Genomic DNA, 12500 nt, shown 5'->3' with positions numbered 1-12500 from the left:
GTGTATGTTTCTATTTTCCTGACACTGCTTCCCTTTTTCAGTGTTTTACTGGACAAACGTTTCCGGGCTGAATGTAAGAATTACGGGGTGATCATTCCATACCCGCCGTCCAACCGCTACGAAACACTGCTCAAGCAGAGGCACGTCCAGGTACAGTGCAAGCAGCAGGCTCCAGTACTCATCACTCCTGGTCTGTTACCCTTCTGGTGGTGGTGGGCATCCTAGTTGAGATGGGCTCTGGACTGAGAAGGGTTGAATCTGTTTCTGACACAAAAACGAGTTATTCCCCACATGTCTCTTGTTCCTTCTTAAGTAATCTGAACTCAAACGAGGTGTTTGCACCACTGCTTTCACGTTTAAGCAGACTTGGAGGTTTGGTTTTAATTTGTGTGTTGACTAAAAAATAAAATACCTTTTCCCCATCAGTATATAACGTGCAAATCTCTTCTTTTGCCAGTTGCTGGGCAGATCAATTGACCTGAACAGGCTCATTACCCAGCGCATCTCTGCAGCCATGTACAAATCGTTAGACCAGGCCATCAGCCGCTTCGAGAGCGAGGACCTGACATCCATCGTGGTAAGAACTTTTATTGACTCTGAGTATGAGCACGGAGAATAATACACTGCTGTGGCTACACAGTCAACTGTCTTTTGTTATGAGTCCCCCTGCAGTAGGTTTCAGCCAGTCATGTATCTTCCTTTTTGGTGCTGAGTCTTTACTATTTCTGCTTATGCAGCTTTAATTGCATTATTATCAGGCCATTAAGTATCTGTGTAAATCATAAGGTGACAGCCAGCAGTTAGAGTTTGCAGAGCTCATATAAGAAAGTCCTGTAAACTGGGAGAAGGAAATCTAGACTTTAATTCCCTGTTGGATGAAGGTGGCTGTGACATTGTTTGTGTGCATACAGGATTTGCTGCCGTTGATACGTTACAGGAGCATCAGAGTCAAGTAGTGTAAAATTACCAGTTTCCACCTTGGGAGGATTCTGAGGTGAAAGCCAGCCAGTGCTCAGTGGGGAACAAATTAATTTTGCTTCCTGCAGGTTCACAAAGTACTGGACCAGGACCCCCTTGAGTGGAAGTGCAATTGGCCTTGACCACTGAGTTAAACTGATGTCTTCAGTTCTGTGTGCGTGTGGATATAAAACCATCCCCCTGGCAATTAAATCAGCTGCTTCTGTTGTAATACGTTGCATTTTCTGCTGCTTTATGTGCCACAGGAGCTGGAGTGGCTCTTGGAAATCAATCGCCTGACTCACAGGCTGCTGTGCAAGCACATGACTCTGGACAGCTTCGATGCCATGTTCCGCGAGGCCAACCACAACGTGTCCGCGCCCTATGGGCGCATCACCCTCCACGTCTTCTGGGAGCTCAACTTTGACTTCCTGCCCAACTACTGCTACAACGGATCCACCAACAGGTGAGGAGGGAAAGCAAGGCCACCTGGAGACGCTGCTTTTGTTTCCAGAATGTCAAACCTGCCACATAAAATTGGCATGCATCATGGTAATGTTTGTCCTCCCTGTGGGATGCAAGTTACTCTTAAAATGAAGTTGAAACCCACAATCTCCCCTTGGTCTTGAAAATGTTAGTAACAAATTTCATGTAGCAGTTAGATAGTGACTGCAAGTGGCTGAGGGTTGGTTTACTCAGCAGCAGAGCTCTGGTAGCTGCTCAGATACTGCTTTCTTGCCTGCCAAAAATGAGAAGAAACCTCACTTTTGGTGGGTTTTACACCACCAGCAGATTGTGGCAGGATTTTGCATTCCAGTTGATGTAGCTCAGATGATGAATTCTAACTAGCCTGCAGCTGCAGGTCATCCCAGACTGTACCCTATGTGTGCTCAGTTAACCAGGCTCTGACCACTTTTCCCCCCATCTCCCATGCTTGCCGCAGGTTTGTGAGGACAGCCATCCCATTCACACAGGAGCCCCAGCGGGACAAGCCAGCCAACGTCCAGCCCTATTACCTCTACGGGTCCAAGGTCAGTAAATGAGCCACAACAGCCAGCAGGAGTGGATGTTGGAAATATTTATTTAGGAAGAGAAAGAAATGCCAGGACTGGTTCATTAACGGAGCGGTGGGTGCAAATGTGCGGGATCACATTGCTGTGTGCAACCAAAAGGCCCATGCAAGAAGCAGTTTCAGTGTGGTGTTGCTGTTTCTTTTCCAAATTCTTCTCCATAAAATGTCCATGTTAAAGGATGTCAGCACTGCTCTGTGCTTGGTGTTGGCACTGAGGCTGAATTACATCCATCTAAATGCACAACGAAGTGAGCAAGTTGGTGCTCTGATGCAGTGATGCTCCCCAAGGAAGGTACCACATCAGGAATCCCATTTTTTGTTCAAAATGGGAATTAGTAAAATACTTATGTGTGCACTGCTTAATACTGACAAAAAGCTCTTTTCTCAGGCTGCAATGACTGTTTATACAGATGTTATGAGGGCTTGGGGTGTAATGCTAGTGGAGGGGCACTCAAGTGTGAAACTACGTGAGCGGAGTTTATTTCTTGTGCACATTGATTGATGACTGTGAAGTGAACCTACAGCACTGATGCACATGAGCTAATGACACTACAGTCTGCCAAGTCTGGCTGTTCCCAGAGAGCTGACTTGGTTTCTTTTTTAAAAATCCTCAGCAAATGAGAGTATTTTTGTCACTTGACAAAAATCTTTCTCCCTGTGACCAACGTCTATGCCTCATGTTTTACCCTAGGACAGACAGCTGCCATGGACACACAGACAGTCCTCTTGGCAAGAACTGGGAAAGAGCAGGACAAACCAAACCTCTAAGAAAGGTTTTGTTTTCTTTTGCTCTCACTGAAGGCCATGCTGTGGCAAGATGGCCCTTTTATCATCGCTGTTTTTATAGGAAAAAAAGTAGTGAGGGGAGTTACACGGGCTCTCCTTCATGAAACTGGAGCTCCTCATTAGCACAGTGGTCATGGGCACTTCCAGGAGCTCCTCTGTCAGTCCATCCCTCAGTGGCTCTTCTGGTGAGCTGCTTCGTTCAACCGCTTCTTCAGGGCTGGTGTGGGGATGCTTCAGCCTGGCAGCCCGGTGGCACCGCTCAGACCAGAACTGCAGGCAGCCGTAGGCCAGGAGGGCGAGGAAGCAGAGGAGCAGGAGGCTGCTCACCATCCACATGGACGTGGTGGGTTCGTGCTTGGAGCCGCCGAAAACCAGGGGGATTTTGTCCAGCGTGTGGAAGGTGGTGCAGTGGTTGCTGGAGGGGTAGGAGTTCTTGCATGTGATGCACAGGACGTAGATGGTGGACGGCGTGAGGCGGTGGAGCACCAGGGAGCTGAGGGGGTGCGGAACTCGCTCCTCGCGGTGGAAGTTCTGCCGCAGGTAACCGGCAAAGACGCTGTTCCAGTTGGGGCGGTACATGACGTGGTAGTAGTTCTCTGGGCAGGGGCTGCTCATGGCCCAGGACACGGTGGCACTGGTGTAAGTGATGTTGTGCACTTCGATGTTCATCGTGCCCCTGAAACCAGATGCAGGGAGAGGCTCAGTTTTCTGATTCGTGTCAAGGCTCAAAGCCCACTGACAACGGTGAAGTCTTTCCACTGACTTTTACTCTCCCTTAGGTTGGGCTGAAGACTATCCTGGCTCACTTAGGTTACATGCTAGAATTACAAAAGACAAATCTTGCTTTTGCACAGATCTCCTGTGTCACTCTGCTTCATAACAAAAACATCCAGTTGGAGCACAGGGTATACTTTTTGCTCCAGTTATATTTTTTATAAAATCTCTCTGACTGGTTGTCTGTATCAGAAGCTTTCTTAGCTTTTTGTTTCCCACAACATAGAAAGGATACTGCAAGTTTGATTAACATAAAGTGATCATTAAGCTAGCTCCAGCTTGCCTTGTGAAGCTGCCAATCAATAAATATTTTGATTTTACGTCTAAATGCCATTTAGAAAGCTCCATAATGGTTAATTCACTGTTTTAAGTTGTTGCTGCATTTTCTGTACCTTCCTTGCTTAATAGAGTATAAACTCTTTCTGTTCTGCAGCATCTCACATTGCAATATCAGGATCTTAAATGTCAAATCTGTAGGTTGGTGAAATATAAAATCAGTGCCTTTAGGGAAACACAAATATATGAATAATAAGAACAAAGACAGAAAAATGACACTGCCCTGCTAACAAATTTAAACTGATTTAAGCCAAAGCCAGTGAGCAGTAGATTTGATCCCTGATGGTGCAATGTCCAGTAGTTTTTTGATACTTCCTGAGCTGTGTGGCTGTTTAGCAACAGCCACAAATTACTTGAGCACATCACTCCTTCAGATCCCCAGAGTGCTTTCTGAGCCTCGCTGCAGGGTTCTCTCTCCCAGCCAGCCGAGTGCTCAGAGCAGCACCTCCGTTCAGTCGAGCTGGCTTATTTTTCCCTTTTTCCTCTCTCTCTAACAATAACTAACTTCCCTTTAATTCACTCAAGAGTAAGCTCACCTTAATGACTGCTTATCTGCTCTTACATGAGGCTGCTCGTGCGCATGGCTGAGCCCTCCCAGAGCCAGCACTTACCTCCCGCCAGGTCCGCGGTGGCCCCGTCGCGGTGGCTCTGGTGACGGAGTGGCCACAGGCAGTGCCTTGCCAGCACTCACCCTCCCTCCTGCCCTCTGCTAAATCCCTTCCCCGCGCTCTCCCTCGTTTATACCCAGCTCGGGCTCCGTCATCTCTCACCATGGCAACCAATAGGAAAGGATGGGCAGGCATCTTCGAGTGATTTGGGAATGTTGCCCCTAAAAGCTTCTGCCTGGGAGAAGTCTGTGTCTCCAAGGCAGAAAAAACAAGCCAGGCAGGTTTCTTTGGTGGCTTATTTGGGTTTTATTTTTTTCCCGTATCCACAGTCCCCCAGCAAGACCAGAACGGAGCCCTAGCAGGGTCTGGGGTTACAGACACGCTGGCACATGCTATGAAATCGGGATACTGGCCTGTGGTACACGTTGACTCAGGGACTTTGTCATTAATTCTGTGATTTCGTGCACACTTAAACTACTGATTTAAGTGGAAGCTGTAAGCAGTACATTTTGATCCCTGGTGGTGCAGCAATTTCCAGTAGCCTTTTAATATTTTCTAAACCGTGTGACAGGAGTAGGAATTGGGTTTTCAAAGACCTAGACCTCCTGCTGAACTACATGGGATTAAGACCAGCTCTTCTTTGAATGCCCCTGACTTACAGACAGCTTGGGGATGTCCCCTTTCAGTCTGGTGAGAGGGCAGGAGGGAGAGGCAAAGCTAGTGCCTGTGGTGCTCAGGGGAGCAGCTCGAGCCTGTGGCCAGGAGGGGATGGATGGGCCTGGTAAGGAGAGGCTCTGAACAAGTGACTTGCTGCTCTCTAAAGCCAAAATGTGCTCGAGAGGAACTTTCCCAGAAATGTTGATGCTGAGTCTGGAGTTACTCATTCCACTTTCTAAGACACTCTCAGCTGTTGCACTGAAATTAGGTTGGCTGGGAGCCCTGACTTGTCTTGGGCTGTGTGCAAGTCCTTTTTTTGTCTCTGAGTATATTCCTCTTTCATTAGCTCTTCGTTTTTCCAAGGGAATTCTGTTACAGTCAGTGCTACCTATTATCTCTCTGTGTTGAATTTTATTAGATAAAACTCTCCCTGTCTTTCCTCAGGTGAGCTCAGACAGGTCTAAGTGATGGCCAACAACAAGGTCAAAGACATGGAAATAGAACTAGGGTTTGATTTGCTTCGTTTGTTGCTAAATCCTCTCCAGAGCATCCCTGGTAACCTCCTGAGCTCCTAAAGCAACGCTGGGACCTTCCCCACATGCTCACAATTACAGACAGCTGTCCCTGAGACCTGGGTGCAGGGTGAGCTCTGTAGGACACTGGGAGCTCTGCCCCATGCTGCAAAACCCAGCCTCCCATCCTCAAAACCTGCCCATTTGGCCCCAAACCAAAGGGGAGGCAAACCTCCCCAGTGTCTCCAGCAGCTGCTGCTCCCAGGAAGGGTCAGGGTCAGGCTTTTGCTTTGGTTCCCTGAGGGGTCAGAAGCAGCCGCCCAGCGTGGGGGAGTGAGCTGTGCTGTGCTGTGCAGCCAGCTTGTGCCTTCAGCTGCTTTGTCTTAAAATACCCACTGGTGTCATTTTTTACATCCTACAGTCTTTACCCCAAGCTGTGTATCTCACCCTTAAATGGAGTTATATTTTTAATTGCTGGCAGAGCATTATTATTAGACGCAAGCCTGCTGTTGATGTGCTGTGTGGCTCTGCAGAGAGCTCCATGAACCTACCTCATCCTGCAGACAGGCTGGGGTGAATCATCCTGCTCATCCACAGCCAATGCACATCCTAAAATGTGTCTTCTCCCCATCAGGCTAATTGCTGAGACCCCCCACTCGAGGGAGAAGCTGGTTGGGAGCTGCTCTCCAGCCCCATTATCCCTCTGAGGAGCGAGGGAGTGCTGTGAGGTGGGGGCTGTGCAGCAGCACCAGCTGCTGGCTGCCTGCATAGCCAGATATCAGCCTTGTTGGGAGAAAAACCTGACCAGTTGTACCACAGCTGGTACCAGTGATGGTAGCCCATCTCAGGGACCAAGGGACATGCACAGACAGAAGTTCCCTGGCCATGGAGTAGCAAAGAGGTCTCCAGAAATGAATGTGGACTCATGAGCCCACTGAACTAAGGATTTTTTTATTCCCCCAAGTCAGGATGAGTCCCAGTGTGCTACGCCTGGGGAAATAACAAACAGGGTAAAGGAGCCTACAGGGAGGTGTGGAAGGAAGGTGCAAGGAGCCATCTCTGGGCCACTTGGATCACCCCTGCAGCCCTCACTTTCTGGGGACAGCCGGGGCTGGGACAGTGCCTTGCAAAAGTTAAAGCAACAAAAGCTGTGGGAGTATGGCTGGGCTGGGGCCCTGGAGCACTGGCTTCCCTCTGGGATGGTCCTGTTGGCCATTTGGCAAATGGTCCAGGCTGGGAGTTACTGGTGTTTAAACAGACACACTTTTCAAAACAACACATTGTGGTTTTTCAAATGTATCAGGGTGCATAACCAGTGGCCGTGGGTCCGTCTCCACCCGACTTTTAAAGACTTGGTTATCTGAGAATGCAGACAGAAGCCTAAGCAGGGTGCTTAATTCTCTTAAGAGTTGTTATCCAAGGAGCTTTGAAAGTAGGCTTCTGTCTGCCTAAATAATTCAATAATTCTTAACTCTTGACACATACTCAGGGATTTTTTTTTTTTTTTTTAAATTTTGATCAGAGAGAAAGTTGCTCATTGTAAATGAGCCTCCACAGCAGTCTTTCTGTACTTAATAGTATTACAGGGCTATTTTCACCTACCAGGAACAGGAGGCGAAATAACTTTTCACAGAAAATAGGGGACTTTGTAGCTGTGCCTTATTTCTGCTAGTTCAAAGAGCACTTAGGAATTACAACCTGCTGCACCAGATCTGTGGGGCTGTGACAAGATGAGGGACAATTAATTGGTTAAAGTAACTGACAAGTGTGTGAAAGCATGGTCAGTACATTGGTGAAATTCTATAGCTGAGAGCAAAAGAAAATACTTTGCGATTTTTAGCAAATGACTTTGTAACCCATTAGTAGCTCAGTAAATCTTGTGGAGTGAGTCAGAAGTGGAGGATGACTGGAGCCTCCAGCTGGGGGTATTGCAGCAGTGGTGGAGCAAAGACAACATTTTGCCCTTTCTGCTGCTCCAGCCCTTGCTCCCTTCCACCCAAACCTCCTCAGTGCCTCCATCCCTTGGCTCCATTATTGGCAGGAAGGGGGATCCCTCTAGAGTGGAAGTCTGCAATATCACAAGGGAGGCGTTTGGAATTCAGCCTAATTTGTTTCCTTATCTTTGTTTACCTTTTGGTAAGCATGAGCCCAGGGTTAATCTGTGTTTTGCTGGAAGGGGCACTACATGCCAGGATCTTTTCCAGGGTGGTTTTTTTGCTGCTCACTGAGGCTGCAGCTGGAGATGTCATGGAGGGAGAGTGCAGCCCGTCTGCTGGGCTGAGTTGTGATGCCAACACTTCCCTTGCAGAGCCCTCTCTGAGCATGTGGTGTCTCAGTTAAATCTGATTCTCAGTACTTTTTCTCTGCAGAACATAAAAGTGAATTAATTCCCCCTACTTGTCTTTGCCTCACACCAAATGGATCCTGTAAATGTTCCAGTAATGAAACGTTGCAGCAATTTTCATGTTTCCAAGATGACATTGATAGAGTACATTCCTGGAAATCACTTTCTGTTCTCTGCTGCTAAGAAATTCTGGGGGCAATGTCCTGGGCACTATTCTCCCTAGACCAGTGTCAGATTCTTACCCTTTGTCACAGACCCATGGGATGTCTGTGAAGTAGAGGCTGATGTAAAGCTTTGCAGGATGCAAAAAGGATCTTTTCTGTGTCTTTTCCATCTGCCCTTAAACTCAGTTGCTGCAGTTCCTGCTTTTCCTAATAAGCCTCATTTAAAGCAAGTGCCCATAGGGGGAAAAAAAATCTGTCTGTTTAAATGTATATAAAGCTTTTCATTTTAGTAGAGAACAATTTGGTTTTGAAGAGGCAAAGGACCACTGAACTGAAATACTTGATTGGGAGTATATGGGAGAGTAAATTAACCTGGAAATGAAAGTGGTGTTGCTACATAGGAGGATAATAAAACCTTGTGACATGACAGTGTTGAGAGTTAGAATATATCTGACTACATAGGGAGAAAAGCAATCTCCTCTCCTCAAGAAGCAGAAGTGGGAATTGCCATTGGTATTATTTTTTCTCCTCCTCCTCCTCAAAAATTTTTTTAAGTGATGTAACTTAATACTGTGATAAGAGAATTGCAGGTCTGGTCGATGGCCCTGTCTGACTGTCACTGTTCCAATTTCCCAGCCCCTCAACATTGCCTACAGCCACATCTACAGCTCCTACCGCAATTTCGTGGGGCCTCCTCATTTCAAGACCATCTGTCGGCTCCTGGGCTACCAAGGCATCGCCGTGGTCATGGAAGAGCTGCTGAAGATCGTCAAGAGCCTGGTAATTCTGAGCCTGACCCTGGTGATGGAGAAACTCCAGAGCCTGGATAGGTACAGGCAGGGCAGTCAGTGTGGGCTTTGGGATCGGGGTGTTCTCATCAGGGCACCCTCGTGTGCCTTGATCCACGTTGGAACACTTGGAGCCATGGGCTGATTTTCACTGATGAGGAATCCCACTGATTCCTGTGGGATGATGGAGTGTTTCCAGCAGGATCAGACAGCATTCAGCACAAGGACAAAGATTTTATGGTTGATTAAATAGGATTTAGTGCATTATCTCATATAATGTATCTACAGGGTGCAGGTGTGTAACTCCAAATGGCAGCAGGGGCTTTAAACTAAGCAATGTGCTCTGCTCTAATCCATGTATGTCCAAAATACCACATCTGCAGAAACTTCTTCTACATGAACGTAAATTCTGTATTAAACTCCTGAGTATCCAGTGATCATTCCTCAGGTGGAAGGAGATTTCCTGTGCTAGGGAGTGACTGCTTTGGCAGCTCTGGTGAAATGCTTTTTGGGTTAGAAGCACAAGTCCAGCTGCAGCTAAGAGTGAGCCTTGTTTTGGATTTCAGCTGCAAACAATGCAAACACAGCAAGCTGTATATTGAAGTCGAAAATCCATGCAGCTGTGATTTATTCTTTGGGAGGAAGCTGTAAAAGCACTCTGACTCCATACACTTGGGCTGAATTTTATATTTGAGTGAAATCCAAATTAAGCAAGTTCTTCCTGGACTCCAGCTGAAGTTTCATCCTGTGCTGTCAGATGTGGACCCATCCACAACCAGCCTCTTTCAAAACCAGGGCCAGGAGACCTGGCATTCCAGTTTAACCTCCCTGTGTCTCCAACAGCTCCAAGGCACCATCCTGCAGTATGTGAAGACTCTGATTGAAGTAATGCCCAAGATCTGCCGCTTGCCAAGACATGAATATGGCTCTCCAGGTGGGTGCTGCAGATGGATCCTTGAGCAGGAGCTCAGCCACACGTTGGTGCAGCGTTTACTCAGGCCCACACTCATGGTTAATCCAGGCTGGGCACCTGTCCTGCCAGTGCCAGTTTCAGCCAGGTTTGCTGGGACACTTCCATCTGCTTTGCTATTGACACTGGAACATGTATAGGAAAACTCTCCAGGAAATCTCCTGTTGGAAATTTCCTTTTGAACACATAGATGGCTGATAAGGGATTGTCTTCTGATAGCCTCTCTTATGTCTTCAGGATTCTGTAAGCTTTTGTGAGTTCACTGGTATTTTTTAAATGCTCTACTTAGCTGGTGAAGAGATTTTTTGCAGCATGGCTGCAGTCAGAAAGTCTGGCTGCTGTACCTGAGCCAGCACTAAGTCATCCATCACAGTCTGGAACCTCTTTCCTCTTCTGATGAGGAAATCCAGGGATTTTATATGACTTACTCCCTGTTTCCCAAGGCTTACTGAAAGCAGGATAAGACATGTTAGTTCTTCCCAATGCCAGTCTCTGTGTACAGCCCATTGAGCAGCTGCAGTTTGTGGTTAAGGAAATACCAGACACTGATTGTCTTCTTATCCAAGGTAATTGGAAGTGATTCCAGTCTCTTTCTGACTGTCCTTCCTTCTCTTTTAAGGAATCCTGGAGTTTTTTCACCATCAGCTGAAGGACATCATTGAGTATGCAGAGCTGAAGACCGACGTGTTCCAGAGCCTCAGAGAAGTGGGCAATGCCATTCTCTTCTGCCTCCTTATCGAGCAGGCTTTGGTAAGGCAAAACCCCCACACCAACATCGTACCTGAAATTTCCAGCTCAAGAGTAGAAGTGGAAGTGGGTTCTCCAGCAGAAGAGTTTGGGAAATGTTACTTTCCAGCTTCTCATGTTCTCAGGGTCTCTCTGGGGCTGTGTTATTGGAGTCTCTGGGCATGTCCATGGGGATGGTGTGCGTTGGCACTTTGTCAGGCCTCTGGGATGGCTGAATCTGAATACTGGAAGATCCAGATTTCATTCTTGGACCCAAAGCTGCCCCTTGTTTGTCCTGCTTAGAAATAAAACCAACTGGAGTTAATTTCTAGATTGTAAGCTCTCTGGGGCAGGCATCAGTACTTTCTTTATATACATATCTGTACAGTGAGAAACAGATTTGATCCCTCTGCTCTTTTGGGGTGCCAGTGCAATGGAAACAACCTGATTGATTGTAATGGAGAAATGGATAAAGCAATCCCAACAGGAAGGAAATCTGCTGATGATAAATGTCCTATGACATCTTCACTGAAAATCTGGCTGGAGTAACAACTTGGTGTTGCCCCCTGCACAGGAGTTTGACAAGTGCACAAGTCTCTCAGCTCTCAGCTCATGTGATGCCCTTTCTGGTGTGGGGCAAAGGCTGTGGCTGAGTGCCACTCATCTTCTTAGCTTCCAGTTTTTCACATAAATTCAGCTAGCAATGAATTTATCTCATAATTTGCCCCAGAGCCAACTGAGGAGTGCTCAACAACACAATTGTACATTAAGTGTGCATACTGTGTCATGATGGTTTGGGCAGGGTTGTTTCAGTGTTTCCAGAAATATTTTGAAATTACTTCCCTAGCATAAGACAGGATTTCCAAGCAAAACCAGAAGTTCTGTTCAGAGCAAAGCCATAAGAAAGTTCAAAGATTCCAAGTTTTGTCTGGCCACAGAGCACAGACAAAAGTAAAAGTCATGCATGTCCTGCATGTCCTCAAAACGGATATTTCTGCCCTTGCCTTTGCATTTTAACTCCAGTCTAGAGACTTCTAATTCTTGGTACAGTGTATCAAACACATTCAATGAGCAGTGGTTGCATAAGATGAAGTAAACAAGAGATGTGTATCACCCAGCAGCTTGGCTTTTACAGAAATTTATAGAATGACCAGAGTTGCCAACTCTATTCTGACAGTTTCTGTTTCTTTTTGTGGCTTTTTCACTGCTCTCTGCTGTTCTCAGTGTTGGGTTTTCTGCTGGATGTACTGCATTTGCCTTTGCTGTCACATCTTTAAAGGGACCCTCAAGGGACATGGTGGTTTCTTGAGAAATCCATCATTTCAATGCAGAAATGTTCCTTCAGTCCCAGGAACTGTACATCAGCAGTGTACTGGCATTTTAGAATAGCAGAAAATAAAGATCCCTTAAGGAAAGCTACCGGTCAAAGTCCACATCTGCCTACAAAGTCTCTCCCTCTCTGATGCCCTGTTTTTCCCCTCAGCAATAGACTCAGAATACAAAGCCATTTTGCATGCAGTGGGCACTGGTTCCCACTTGCTGGAGGATGTCAGATGCACAGAGCCATCACAGAATAAGATTTTCCCTCTAATGGAGCTCTTGTGCAGCAGGAGGAATTGCTTTTATACTGCAATTACCTTCAGAGCTGTGTGAGTGATGTAAGGCTGGTGGTATTTGCTGGCAAAAATGGCTCTGATGCAGATGTTCAGTCTGCTGCACCTTACCCCCTTTTTATTGTTTAAGTTTGAGGAATGAGGGGTTGCTTGGGGTGAAATTTCTAAGCAGAATTTGTGCTCTCAGTTAACG

The 12500-nt window shown here is 46.8% G+C and overlaps 2 protein-coding genes across 5 annotated transcripts in view; one reads left to right on the top strand and one right to left on the bottom strand.

Moving 5' to 3' along the window:
• CYFIP2 (cytoplasmic FMR1 interacting protein 2) overlaps positions 1-12500 on the top strand; it is a 49975-nt gene that overhangs the window by 25991 nt on the left and 11484 nt on the right. For all 4 annotated transcript variants that reach the window (XM_032124621.1, XM_032124622.1, XM_032124619.1 and 1 more), the window contains exons 20-26: positions 42-150; positions 458-577; positions 1224-1423; positions 1901-1988; positions 8847-8990; positions 9842-9932; positions 10588-10718. In XM_032124621.1, coding sequence (XP_031980512.1) covers positions 42-150; positions 458-577; positions 1224-1423; positions 1901-1988; positions 8847-8990; positions 9842-9932; positions 10588-10718 — 883 coding nt within the window. The remainder of the gene's footprint in view (positions 1-41; positions 151-457; positions 578-1223; positions 1424-1900; positions 1989-8846; positions 8991-9841; positions 9933-10587; positions 10719-12500) is intronic.
• Positions 2021-4668, bottom strand: FNDC9 (fibronectin type III domain containing 9). The gene is made up of 2 exons (XM_032124623.1): positions 4537-4668; positions 2021-3491 (listed from the first exon to the last, which is right to left on the bottom strand). Exon 2 carries the CDS (start codon positions 3482-3484, stop codon positions 2822-2824), a length of 663 nt encoding a protein of 220 aa, XP_031980514.1. The 5' UTR covers positions 3485-3491; positions 4537-4668; the 3' UTR covers positions 2021-2821.

Source organism: Corvus moneduloides, chromosome 15, assembly GCF_009650955.1.
Source record: "Corvus moneduloides isolate bCorMon1 chromosome 15, bCorMon1.pri, whole genome shotgun sequence".
Lineage (NCBI taxonomy): Eukaryota > Metazoa > Chordata > Aves > Passeriformes > Corvidae > Corvus > Corvus moneduloides.
Note: the sequence above shows the minus strand (reverse complement) of the source record. Positions and strands in the feature narration are given on the sequence as shown.